The sequence below is a fragment of the Drosophila bipectinata genome, chromosome 2L (assembly GCF_030179905.1).
Source record: "Drosophila bipectinata strain 14024-0381.07 chromosome 2L, DbipHiC1v2, whole genome shotgun sequence".
In the NCBI taxonomy this organism is placed as follows: domain Eukaryota; kingdom Metazoa; phylum Arthropoda; class Insecta; order Diptera; family Drosophilidae; genus Drosophila; species Drosophila bipectinata.
In genome coordinates, this window is record NC_091736.1 from 7,379,573 (window position 1) to 7,393,197 (window position 13,625).

General features: G+C 43.5%; 1 protein-coding gene across 5 annotated transcripts in view; it reads left to right on the plus strand.

Moving 5' to 3' along the window:
• The window catches only part of mtgo (miles to go), a 102,961-nt gene extending 90,235 nt beyond the window's left edge, over positions 1-12,726 (plus strand). For 4 of the 5 annotated variants that reach the window (XM_017249576.3, XM_043211501.2, XM_043211502.2 and 1 more), the window contains 3 exons: positions 2,788-2,960; positions 7,178-7,520; positions 7,599-12,726. In XM_017249576.3, the coding sequence (XP_017105065.2) occupies positions 2,788-2,960; positions 7,178-7,520; positions 7,599-11,413 (4,331 nt within the window). In that variant the 3' untranslated portion in view covers positions 11,414-12,726. Of the gene's footprint in view, positions 1-2,787; positions 2,961-6,939; positions 7,097-7,177; positions 7,521-7,598 lie in introns of those variants that run through there. The other variant, XM_017249581.3, reaches the window with a different exon arrangement.
• Positions 12,727-13,625: the final 899 nt, after the last annotated feature.

Consider the following 13,625-nt stretch of genomic DNA (forward strand, 5'->3'; position numbering starts at 1 on the left):
AAGCAGTTTAGCATTAATTAAGTTTGAGTAGAAGTTTCAGACATTCCCCCAGCTAGAAGAGAGATAGAGAAGGGGCTTTAGCCAGCAAAGTACTTCATTTAACTGTCTGTCTGCTGGCCAAGTGATAAGCTACTAAGCACCCCCCAAAAGACCCAGACCCTCCTGGTTGCAACCAAAGTCCCGCCTAACTAATTGCTGCCTTTTAACACTTGCGTCTAGGGGAAATCCAAATAGCTCGGTCTTCCTCCGTCATGGGCGGTGTGCATTTCCTGGCCAGACAAGTGGAAAATCCACCCTCTGCCCCGAATGATTAACTGCATCAGGTAATGTAACAACGGAGCAAAAAAAAAAAAACTGGTGGGAGAATGGAGGAGATATGTATTTTTTTTCTTTTGGGGTTCCGTTTATCGGACATCATCGGTTTTCCGCTTTTGTCGCTTTATGCGTCAGCGCACTAAACCAACATTTTTACACCTAAGAGCAGAATCAAGAACCGAACCGTACAGAACCGATTCCAAGCCTAGAGACCGGCGTTGGAGGAGTCTTTGCCGGCGAATAGCATTTAACGCTTGATTTGACGCACCGCTGCATTTTCGGCCTGAATGGGTGCGAGACATGGCTAAGAGTATTAGTAGCCGCATTACCGTTAAGTTTACAGTTTAACTGTTAAAGCGAAAGCGGTGGAATCCCCAACCCACCATGAAAGCCACCTGACACCCACCAACCCGCAATCCATTAGCCAACATTACGCATACGCCGCGTGGTGTCCATAAAAAATGCAACTCTGCATTGTTTAGCCGGCGAAACAGAACAAGTGGAAAAAAAAAAGTGGCAAAAAGAAAAAAAGAAAAATAATAGAAATGCGAAAAGAGGGCGCCAATGGTAAGTGGGCGTGGCCACGTTTCTTTTACGTGCCTGGGCATGCAAAGTGCAGCAGCTGCAACCTCTACAGCTGGGAATCGCAGCATTTGAAACCCATCCATATTGATGTGCCAACATGGAATACATTTTATGATGAACATGGATTTCAGCCTTAATACTATTTTTTTTTTTCTTATTTTTTCAGCAAAGTTTTTAAATATTTATAGGTTGGAGCTGCTCTTTTTTTTTATTTAGAACGTGGGAATTTGTAACATTGTGAAATATTTCAATTAAATATTTTATTTGGTGAAAACTTTTTCCATACATTTAATTAATTTTAAGTAAATGTATTCTATGCTTTAGTTTATTCAAGTTTTAGTATTTTGTTAACTTCAGTATTGATAGGAATTCAATAAATTCTCCATCAATAGACCACAATATTTGGCCATTTAATGCGTTATCATTTATCAAAGCAAATTATGCGCTAATCTGGTCCAGACATCGCCCGTTAACAAATGTTGGCCCATTCTTATTCTTGGTTTGGCTTTTGGCCGTCGCATTGCAGGCACCACATCGGAAATGACAAAAAAAAAAAAAAATAAATAAGAAAAGAAATAGAATTGAAGAGCAATACAAATCCGCAAATCAAAATATATCTGAAATGTTTGCGAGGGGAGGTGGCAACTTTTGGGGCGGTTGGCTGTCGTTTATTCTGTGACAATGACATGCGACAACGTTGCAGTTGAAAGGGGCCAGCCCAGATGAAAATGGATCTGGTGGAATCCCCTCTATTCCTCATCTGCTTCCCAACCATTTTATATTTATTTCACTTGGTCTAATAACAGTAACCGTAGTGGAGTAACCAGAACCAGAAACATAACCCAGACCATGCCATCTAAAGCTAAAGTCCCGAATTCTGATTCCGATTCCGAATCTTTGCCAAGAACCCCAAAAACTTTACCCCTCCCTATAGTTTTCCTGGACTCACTGCACTCCATCCCCCCACCGTTTATTATATTTTTCTCCATATTTCTCGCTCCACCAGAAATGAGGCTGCCAAAAAATGTTTGCTCTAGGGATTTCTAGATGTTTCCAACACATTTATTAAAGCGAAATATTGGGGCAGGGTCTGAGTGCAGTGCCTATGACAGGACCATCCAGGGGATGGAGAGGGGAGGTCAGTGGCGATTTGGGTGGGATATTAATCATCGGGCAGACTTAAATTGCAAATGAAATCGGAATTGGGCAACGGTGCGTATGCGTATTGTAGTTGAGTAGTTCGAGGCGACAAGGGAGCCAGAAATTGGCAGACTCTGTCAAGCATTTTGTTGGCTGCAGCAAACACAAACATACATATTCAAATTTATACACTAAAAAAAAATTATATTATATTATAATTATAAAAATAATTAAATTAACCCATAAGCTAAAATGAATTTAATTAGTTTTTAAAAGAATCCTTTAATGTTAAAGCCTATTGTAAGACCTTTAGGCTCTTAACTTATTTCAATAATTCTAAACTATTTTTTTTTTGAGTGTACTTATATTTATACACACACATACACAAAAAGAGACAGAGCGACAGCCAAAGAGAGAGATATCCATTAAACAAACACAGAGAAATCGCCGCTGACATAAAGCAGCAATGGCTGTCCTGGCAATGTCCTGGCGTTGTCTACCGCCTCTCCACTCTCCTCTCCCGGCCTTTGTCCTTTACCCTTCCTCCTGTGAGTCTTGCTGTCGCCTCGCTGGCGCCATCTGTCGCCTCTTTAGCTTTTCTGCCTTCAAGCCCTCAAGCCGGCACACACACATGAACATTCATTGTGAAATCCTTAATGTTTCATACTCCACACACACCATGTTCGCACACATCATCAGCATATTGCCATTTTTGTCAAGATTTTTATATAATTTTTTTTTTTGCAGGTCCCGCCACCGTTCAGATGGTATCCCAGAACCGGCCACCACCCCCGATGCCGGTGCCCGTCCAGGTACCGCCATATGTCAACGAAAACGGGACACTCACCCACGTAATGCTCTCGCCGCAGCAGTACCAGCAGCTCCATCCGGGCCAAGGACACATCCATCCAGGGCCATTCGTAAGTATTTCTCTTAAAATTTCCTTAAAAAATGTCTTGAAGACAAAAGCCTTAATTGAAAGTCAAGAGGGTGTAGTTTGTTTCTCCTTATCGGAGTGGAATGAATGACAATATCTAATTTCCATCCCATTAGTGGGGACTTCCTCCGGCGGTTAGTTTGCATTTTGCATTTAACATTCGGCTGCTTATCAATTAATTGACAGCTAATTGAGCGAACAACCAGCAATCAGCGGCACTCGTTCTCCAGCTGGCAACAATAATTCCCCAATGCTAATTCGATTTTCAGTTGAAACTTCCATTGTGGGGCGGCTGTAAAAATAATTTATTATACAGACTCGAGTACAAACAAACCGGATCAGATCCGGGTAAAGCGATTCCCGGAAAAAACCGAAAAACTATTCTCAATTACCAACTGTGTTGGGGAGGAACCGGGCTGGAACAATGGCTCTCTAAATTGGTTAAACTTTTAGCGCTAAACACCAATTAAATAAATTTTAAACAAAAGCTAAAAAAAAAAAATAAATAAACGCGTTAAAACAGTTGGCCAACTGTCGCCAGTTGCATTTATTATTTATTTGTTTGTCGTTCAACTTAAGTTTAGTTTATAAAATGGAGGAATTGTTCGGTTTGATGTGTTTGCTTTGGAAAGAGAATTCCTAGAGGGGGGTAAGTGTGAAAATTGCATAGCTAATTAGTCCGTTTGCTTTGTTTTCGATTGGGCTCAAGTCAAAGTCCCATTTGCCATAATGACTCACACACACCCCGCAAATATTTGAAAAGGCAATGCAAACTGCAAGCTGCCACACTGCCAACTGCACAAGCTGACAAATGCATTCTCGGCCAGATCATTTGCCGGTTGTTTGGGCATCTGAATTCGATTCATTGCACTTCACGAACTGTCATCTAGGCGCGAGCTTTCACAATCAGTCAGTCAGCAAAGGTATTTGCTTTGAATGCTAATTAGTCGGTAAAAAGTATAGATGCCTTAATGCCTCAGATGGAAAAAAAGTAGCTTGTAAATATGTACTTACAACTAGGTATAACTTGTTTAAGGTTTAGGTAGAACATCTTGTATAAAAGGAATTAAAAAATTTAGTTTATTTGAAAGTAAAAAACCTACTTATAAATAAGGTTTACTAAGCAAGTGGAAGTAACTAAACAAAGTGGCTAAAATGTGTGTAAAACACTGTCTTACCAACTGCATTATTTCAGTTAGTTCAGTTATATGGCAGCTATAGGATATGGTCCCTTCAGTGATGGCTATATCTTCCCCAATTCTCATCCGATTCTCAAGCGGAGTTCCTTAAACGTTTTCTAGATCTTCTACAAAATTATAATACTCTGCGAGGGTAAAATAAAGCCTATTACTGTCATTATGACAGATTTTCACATTTTTAGCTCCATTAACATGCGGAACTAGTTCGCTTCCATTGCGGCCATCGCTATGATGACCAAGTTCATGCATTCCATTTAAATTGTCTCGCTAATTTGCAAAATAGCAAAACGAAAAAAAAAATAATGATAAAATAAAAAAAAAAAAACATGAAATTGCTTGTTAGCCAAAGCAGATGAGCGTTACCCATTCACATCACGTTTCAAAAGGCACTCTCCCGACCCATACCGCCCCCCAACTGTTTCAACTGTTGCTCCGGTCGCCACTTATGTCTAATAATTTAATAATAACAATTTCATTGTACAGCATAAACATTCCCATCCTTCTTTTATGTGCAGAAATTGTTAACGAAATTCGAGGCATAATTGAAATATTTTCACTTCCCGGACGGATGAAAACTGCTGGCCAAATGGAGCCGTTGGTTAGAGTCAAGTTCGTGACTTGGCCTGGCCCAGACTGAAATTGAAATTACCATTCTGGTTCTGGCCTAGCGCCTAGCGCAATTTTAATTCTATTGCCCCCTCAACTGCCTGTTTTCAATTTTTTATATTTATTGTATTATTATGAATCGCTCATTTTAAATCAGAATTAATTGTAGTGTGAATTATATAATTTCCATTGATTACTTTTTTATTTTTTTCCCGGTCGTCGGGCTATAATTGTTTGACACTTCAGCGCTGATTTATTTATTTGTATTTGGTAGACAAATCGAATAATTTTGTTGTTACGCTAATTTATGTGAGTTCAGCAGGAAGAGAATGACAATTCAAAATAATAATATTATTTTTTGAAACTTAATAGCTTTTATTTAAAGTTAAAGTTTACGCTGACATGCAGGCAAACAAATATTCCCATACAAATCACCCTTAAGACACCCCAAGCTGTCTAAATAATTGATTTGCATAACAATTTGTAGACCTAACGTGGCTAATACCTGGCTGCGTTTTATCTGTTTAGTGAAATCCATTAAATGTTGGCTGGTTGTCGTGCCCGCTTCTGGCAACATTGTAGCTCATGACTTTTAATTGAACCCCACTTGAACCAAAACCGAACTTTGCTGTCACAGTTTTTTTTTTTACATAACTGTCTGTCCTAGCTCCTCGCTCACTTGGCCCATGTAACGATCACCCATTTGGCCAATCCTAATGCCATTTTCACAGGGGAAAACTTGATTAATGCGGCGGCAACAACTTCATCCGTTTTGGATTCCAGCTTCGGACACATGTGGCTTCGTCACGGTTTGCTGCTGAAACGAAAGTGCCGACGGTGTCGGTGGCGGTGGCGGTAATGTCTGCTCCACTGAATACTGAGATCTCCGCCAACTTGAAATACCATACCTGAGGCTGAATTTTCCTTGACTTAATTAACAATTTGCTGCCACAACATAACAGCAGAAATACAGACAGGGGAGAGATAGTTCAGGAGCGTTGGAAGCTTTTTTTTAGAGGGAGAGTTGAACCTTAAAGGGAAATTAAAAGGAAAGAAAGGATTATATATTTTAAGAAGATCTTGTTTTAAATTACAATTCATAGAATTGAAAACCTATAAAATAATTAACTTAATTTTGTAACTAGTTCGAACCCCCTTTTTTGGAGACGGCTCTGCGGAAAGCCAAGATTCGCACACACAGTGCCTTACAAATGGCAGTTTCCGCTTGTGTGTTTATGTTGAAATGTTTATAATTTGATTGTATGCTAATTTGCATAGTTGTAGCTGTTATATTGTTATTGTTGGAATTCCCCCATTATGCAACTAAGTTATGCACTCGAATAACGGTAATCTGTCACACCACTGAAACCGAAAATGAAAACTGAAACTTCAACTCCCTCGCAGAACAAGTTTTAATCTTCCTTTTGTTTTTTTATTTTTATTTTTAGCCATTAATCCGGCTTCTTTTGTTCTGTATTTTATTTTTTGTTATTTCAGGCAGAAACTCATTAACTTTGACCCATATTTTTTGGCTTTTCATAGTTTATGACCAACTCTAAAAACAAAAAAAAAACGAACCGAGAAGAATCGAGAGAGAAAAAGACAATTAACACTATTGAAGCTTACAAATTGCACAATCCATATATGACCGTCATGGAGAACATGAAATTAGTGTAATTTAAGCGAAAAGCATTTGCCACAGTTTTGCGGCAATTGGTGGGGCCAATTATTAATCATCGGGCACAGATAGGCGGTCATTTTGCCAAGTCTTTGGTTAATATATGCGGGTGTGGCTAATTGCAGTTGCCCAAATGCATATCAAAAGCAATTTATTTTATAATCGCCATGGATAAATTGGGGCTTAGATTATTTGGGTCTTAATATCAGGCGTTAAACACCATTTTAAATAATTATAAGGTTTTAAAAACTAAATTCATAAAATATTTATATTATATTATTATATTTCTTATATTATATTTATTATATTTTGAAATTACCGCCACTTATGTTAGAGATGGTACATTACCGATAAGTTTCACTAGAATCTAGTGTTGCAAAATATTTGTGGTTAACAGCGCTGTTAACATTCAAAATTGAGTATTTTCAGAGTTTTCTGTTAGTTATTGTACTGTTAAATTATAATTGTATCAGGGAATTGTTATCAGTAGTTTGATTTTTTTGCCAGTGTGTTGTTTCCTAAAAGATATTTATAGCCAGCGTGTCTTAAGTCGACGTGGTACTTTCTGACCATCTTTCCACCACTTATGACAGCATGGAACAGTCCACGAAAAGCGAGAGAACTGTGCTAATTAAAGTATTGGTTTTTCCTTATAGATTTTAGTTTTTATCGGTCTTCTATTTACTAACAAACAAAATTATCCTCCAATATTTCCAGATAAGTGCCAATGGCACTTCGCATTTCTACACGCCAGTGGCGGGCTATCCTGGCCCGGGACCAGCCGGCAATGGACCACCGCACTTCCATCTGCCGCCGGTGCCACCGCCGCAGCAACCATCCCAGGGGGCAGCACCCCAGCCTCCGCCGCCGGGCGGCACTGGGGCTACTGTGACTGTGGCAGCTGTTCCTCCGCCCCCGACACCGGTTTCGGTCCACCCACATCCGCATCCACAACACACACATTCCCCGCACTCGCCCTCGCCTCCTAATTACAGGGACGAGCGTAGCCAGCGGCAGCACACCAAACTTTTGAGGAAACTGGAAAAGCAAAGGGAGTCGAGTAAGGATTTTCGGAGATTTCTTCTTATTTTCCAATCCTCCAAAGAACTACCAACTAATTATTGTATTCCACCGACAGATCCTCCTCTGACGACGCCCACACACTCGCCCTCACCGCGTCGTGCCACGGAAATCAATGGACACAACGGCAATAACATTCCTATGGGCGCTCATCTCAATAATCACCATCCAGGACGGCGGATACCCCATCAACAGCAAGGCCAACCGGTCCCACAGATGCAGCAAGCACCGCCAGGCCATCATCAGATTCACCAGCACCATCACCAACAGCAGCTGCAGAGGAATGGAACCCCGCAGCATGCCCAGCGTACGGGTAGCAGTGTCGGGACTTCCGAGGATGGCGAAGACAATTCCAGTTTGGCCGGCGAGGAGGACGAGGAGGACTATCAGGCCAACATTGTTGAGCAACTCTCGGCTATGGAGAAGCCCGAGGTGATAGATATAACCTCTAGAGCCGCCAAGATCATTTGGGAGTCGCCAAGCCTAATAGACTCCCTCCTGGATATGCAGCAGTTGCGCTACCAAGTCCTCCTCAGTGACTCGGGAAAGCAGTGCAAGTACAAGAGCCTGTATCGCGGGGAAGCCAACGAGTGCATTGTTCAGGATCTGCAGCCCGGTCAGGATTACCTGGTGCGTTTGCAGGTGCACTACCAGAAGCTGCAGGGAGCGGTCAGTGATCCTACCGAGTTTCGGACACCGGCCTGTGAACCGGATCAGCCGCCGCCACCCAAACTAGTGTCGCGCACCAAAAGCTCCATTAACCTGCGATGGGCTGCGCCGGCGTCGAACGGCTCCAGCATTCTCCACTACCTTCTGGAGTACGACGAAGGACGAACGGTGGCCGGGCAGCCGCAAAAGTTTGTGGAGCTGGCCAAGATCAAGGCCAAGCACTATGTGATTGGAAAACTGCAACCAACAACCGTTTACAGTTTTCGTTTGGCGGCCGTGAATGAAGTGGGCCAGAGTCCCTATTCCCCAATTGCCAGTTACAGCACCTCGGGAACACCGCCTCCAGTGCCAAGGCCTCCTCAACTGATCGGAAGCAGTTCCAACTCCTTGAAACTGGGCTGGGAGCGCCGGGCTCAGGATGGTGACTTCCTGTTGCAGCTGCAGGACGCCGAGTCGGGACATGGCTACCTGAACACCTACAAGGGAACGGAGCTGCAGACCGAGTGCCTCCAGCTGAAGCGCGCCAGTAGCTATCAGTTCCGTTTGCGTTCCGAAAACGAGGCTGGAGTTTCGCCCTGGTCACCTGAGGTGAGCTACAGGACCTTGGCGGAGCGACCTGGTAGACCCGGAAAGCCCCAGGCGAAGGGCAAGATTCATGGCACACACTTCAAGGCCCGCTGGGATGCCCCCAGCGACGCCGGTGGCGCTGAGATTCTTCGCTATCACCTGGAGCTGAGTGCCGCTGGTCCGGCCTTTGAAAGGATCTACAGTGGTGGCGAAACGGAGGCCATGTGCGAGCGCCTCCAGCCTGGCACCACCTACGCCCTGCGTGCCTGCTGCGAGGGCCCAGCCGGACAGAGTCCTTACTCCGACATTGGACATGTGACTACGGAGGCAGTGCCTCCGTCTGCCCCGCCACCGCCTCACTGCAGCGATCCACCGTCACCGTATGCTGCTCTGCTGAAGCTCCAGCAACCGGAATACAATGGCGGGGCACCCATCCTGGAGTTTGAGGCACAGATGCGACGCCTGGAACAGGTGCAGGCACCCCAGCTGGTGTACCGCGGCAAGCCGGCGTACTTCGTGGCCCAGGACCTTACTCCAGGTGGCATGTACGAGGTCCAGGTGAGGGCCATCAATCGCATCGGAGCCGGCAACTGGTCGCAGTGGATGAGATTCACGGCGGCTGCCGCTGCGCCCGGAGTTCCCGAGGAGCTGCGCGTGCAGGTGAAATCGGCCACCCATTTGAGTGTCAGCTGGCAGCCACCGCTGCTGGACAATGGAGCGGCGGTCACCGGGTATACGCTGAAAAGTGCCAGCCAAGAGCGAAAGGAACAGGAGGAACCGGAGGAGCTGAAGGAGCCGGCGAGCTCGGAGTTCCACAACTGCTACCAGGGAGCTCAGACCTGTGCCGAGTTGCGCAACCTGGTTCCATTCACGCGCTACCATTTCCGCATCCTGGCCAGCAACTCTGCTGGCAGCGGACTACCCTCCGATGTGATAACCGTGTGCACCCCGGCCGCCGTGCCCGGAGCTCCGCAGATGCAGGGCTACGAGTTCACCGCCCAGGAGGTGACCCTAAACTGGACCCAGCCGGCGGCTCACGGCTCGGCCATTTGTTCGTACAACATTGAGTACGGAGAGCGAACCATCGCTACTCCGGATGCCTGCACCCGATACACGGTGAGTGGCCTTCTCCCCGAGACGGGCTACAAGTTCCGTGTCCAGGCGGTGAACGCCATCGGAGCGGGAGCCTTTAGTGCCTATGCCAAGCTGACCACCCAGCCAGCTCCACCGGCGCCGCCGCGTCTGGAGTGCAGCGGAGCTGGTCACAACTACATCAAGCTAAAGTGGGGCGAGAACCCGAGCGGAAAGGTGGGCAATGGAAACTCCTCGTCCTCCGGCGGCAACGGCGGTGACTTTACCAAGTACTTTGTGGAGATGTACGTGGCCCGGGCGAAGCAGTTCCAGGCCGTCTACTCCGGCACCAATTGCATGTGCAAGATCCACAAGCTGCAGGAGCGCAGCAGCTACACCTTCCGGATCTATGCCCACACGGATCGGGCCGGCGATGGTGACTACTCCGAGGAGTTTGTGTTTGAGACTACGGCCACCCTGCCGGCGAACATAAAGCCACCCCGGGTGGTCCATGAGGGTAGCGTGTGTCTCATGGAACTCCCCGGCCAACTGGGCATGCAACTGACGCTGGAGTGGCAGCACTCAAAGAACTCCTTCCACGACCGTGTGGAGTACGAACTGCAGTACGCCGTTTTGGGAGCAGCCGACCTCGAGGGAGAGTCCCCCACGCCCAAGGGACGCAGCAGCAGTTCCAGCGGCAGCGCCAGCGGTGCACCCGTTAACCTGGCCAACCAGGACTACAGGGAGCTGTACCGCGGACCCGAAAACAAGTTCACCATTGAGAATCTGGCGGCCGGGACTTGCTACCAATTCCGCGTGTGTCCCATAAGGATAGCCGCGGGTGGCGAGCTCCTCTACGGCCAGCCGTCGAGTCCTTTACGCTACCAGGTGCCCAGCGATCTGGACGCCAGCTCGGTGACCTGCCACCATCATCTGCACGGCTCGACGGCACCACCAGCGGCCGTGGCCACCACGAGTCAGAGGAGCAGCCGAAAACTGTCGGCCGGCAATGGCTCCGCCAATGGACTGCACTTGAGGTCGGTGAGTGCCTCGGCGATAAGCGGGGCTAGTGGAGTGGGAGCGGATCCGCTGGCCATCGGACGACTGCAGCAGGAACTGTCCGGTTTCAATGCGTGCGGGGATCCCCTGCACCATCATCATCATCATCACCATCACCACCATCAGCCGTGTGGGGGTGCCGGGCCATCTGGCGGTGGATCCGCGGACGGTGGACATCACCATCAGCATCACATGCATCAACACCACTCGCATCACATGCACCATGCCCACCATCCGCACACTGGTATGGGCATGGGCACTTCCAACTCCTTCGGCGCCGGCTCCTCATCCGTAACCTACTCCTCCTCCGGCTCCTCGGCGGCGGCGGCGGCACTCTCCTGCAGTTTGGCGCAGGCGGGTGGCCTGAGGCGACTCCTGGGCAAGCTCACGTCGCTGTACTCGAACCGGAGGCGACTCAGCGACCAGCAGAAGGCGGTGTGCATTGTGGTCTCCTTCCTGGTGGGCACATTCCTGGTGGCCATGCTCGTCAACATGCTGAGGGGCTAAGGAAACCACATCCTTGATTCACAAACAAAAAAAAAAAGGACTCCCAAGGAAAAGTTAAAACAAAAAAAAGAAAAGAAAAACACTTTATGTCTCAAAGAAGTGATTTAAAAGAATTAGTTGTAATTATGTATTTTTTATATGTATACTGTAACAGAATCAAACAAAATCAAATTGTATATTATATAATTTTAAACAAAACAGCAGAACACACAGGAAAAAAATTTAGCAAAAAAAAACAAAAAAGTGAAGAAATTATAAAGAAAAATTCCCATAAATGTATTAAATGTACACAAAACCAACAAAAAACAGCAACATTCACACACACATACACATACAGCTAAATGTTAATAATGGTATTTACTTATAAATATTTGTTGTCACAAAAAAAAAACGAAAGTTTAATCTCCATATGTGCTATAAACAAAAACTAAAAAATAATATGCTCGCCAATACTTGTCAAACCTGTTCCGCAAATGCTTCTCAAACTGTTACTCGTATGTGTCGCGGTGTTGTAATTTGCATTTGAATTTCGTGTAAAATACGTTTAGAACTTTTTTACCAAAAACATCTTTTTCAACAACAAAAATAAGTAAAACAACAACAACAACAAAAATGGGATCTAGATAGCTGGTCAACAAATTGCACCAACTACGTATAGGCCTAAAAGTATATAAACACACTCCTAAGTAGCTAAAAATGATGTAACAGAATTGATGGGGAATTAAAGGTAACATTGAATGGAGAGCAAGTGCAGAATGCAGAACGAATAATTAAACGAAAAGTATGAATTTATTAGACTACTAGCAACAGGATTCAGTGCTGTACTATACAATTGTTTACCCTATCGCTCCAATCTACGCAGATATACATATATATATATATATATTTTATATGTATATATATGTATGTAATACAGCAGACGCTTCTTTCATTCTCACAAAACTTTTTATACGAATTATTAAACAATTTATTATATAAACATATTATACGACAACAACAAACAAAATAAAAACAAATTATTGAAACCAAGGCAACCCCAGTTGGGGCTGCTATATTCGAGTTGGAAAAAAAATAATACGGAATTAAACAAACAACTGTTGCATTTCACCAACCGAACTAAACTAAAAACTAAAAAACGAAAAAACTATAAACAAATCGATCCCGACATTTTTTTGTAGGCTGTCCATCTGGCTATAGCAGCCCCAACTAGGCAAAGTGATTTATATTCCAATTATTATTATTTTTCTAATTAAATAAATTAAACTAAATGTAATTGTTTCTTTCCATAGCATTTAATGTGAATTATACAAAACGGAATCTTATCTAAAAAAATCACAAAACCGAAAAAAAAATCCACAAATACACAAGCAAAGCAAATGTTTGTTCATGTAAACCATAAACATTTGCTTAATGCAAATTAAAAAAAAAATTATATATATAAAAAATATATATATATATAAATAAATAAATAAACTTAAATCGAAATCAAATGATAAAATAATAAATGGAAATTATGTATGTTTCTATGTTTACAACTTATAAAATTTATTTGCAAAATATATATATATATATATGAAACATTTAAAATAAATGCGATATACAAAAAAAAACTGTGTTTTTTATTTAATAGAAAAGATAAAATTGGGTTTTCTGACTATATGATACCCGGTACTCTTCTTTAACCAAACCCTTTCTTTGAAGTTCCTTAGCATACTTTTCTGGGCTTCGGAACAAAACAACTGCAACAATACTGTAGGATATCAGAATAAAAATTCAGTAACTCATCTATAAATCTAACCTTAAGTAGAGTTTTCCATAAAAGCTTTTTCAAAAACTATTTTTGAACCAGTCTCAAAATTGTTAAAGAAACATGAACTGTGTACAAGTCTTCCTTCCAATTCTTATAGCTTAATCTCTTATAATATTTAAGATCTCTGAGGAATAAAAACTATTTTTATTGCCATTTCCATATACTTTATTATGTTTTGTGCAAATAACAATTTTATTTTTATAATCTAACATGTATTGGTATTTCTATAGCTTCCTTAATTTGTGTTTGGGTTTCGTTATAAATTACCTATTACAATATTATTATAATTTTATTAAACAGCAGATGTGCTACATAATTCTGCCTTTACACAAATATTCCGTTTTTATAAAAGTATTCCTTGTTATTGTTTTCGTTGATATTCCGTTTATAGTTGGTGAGTTT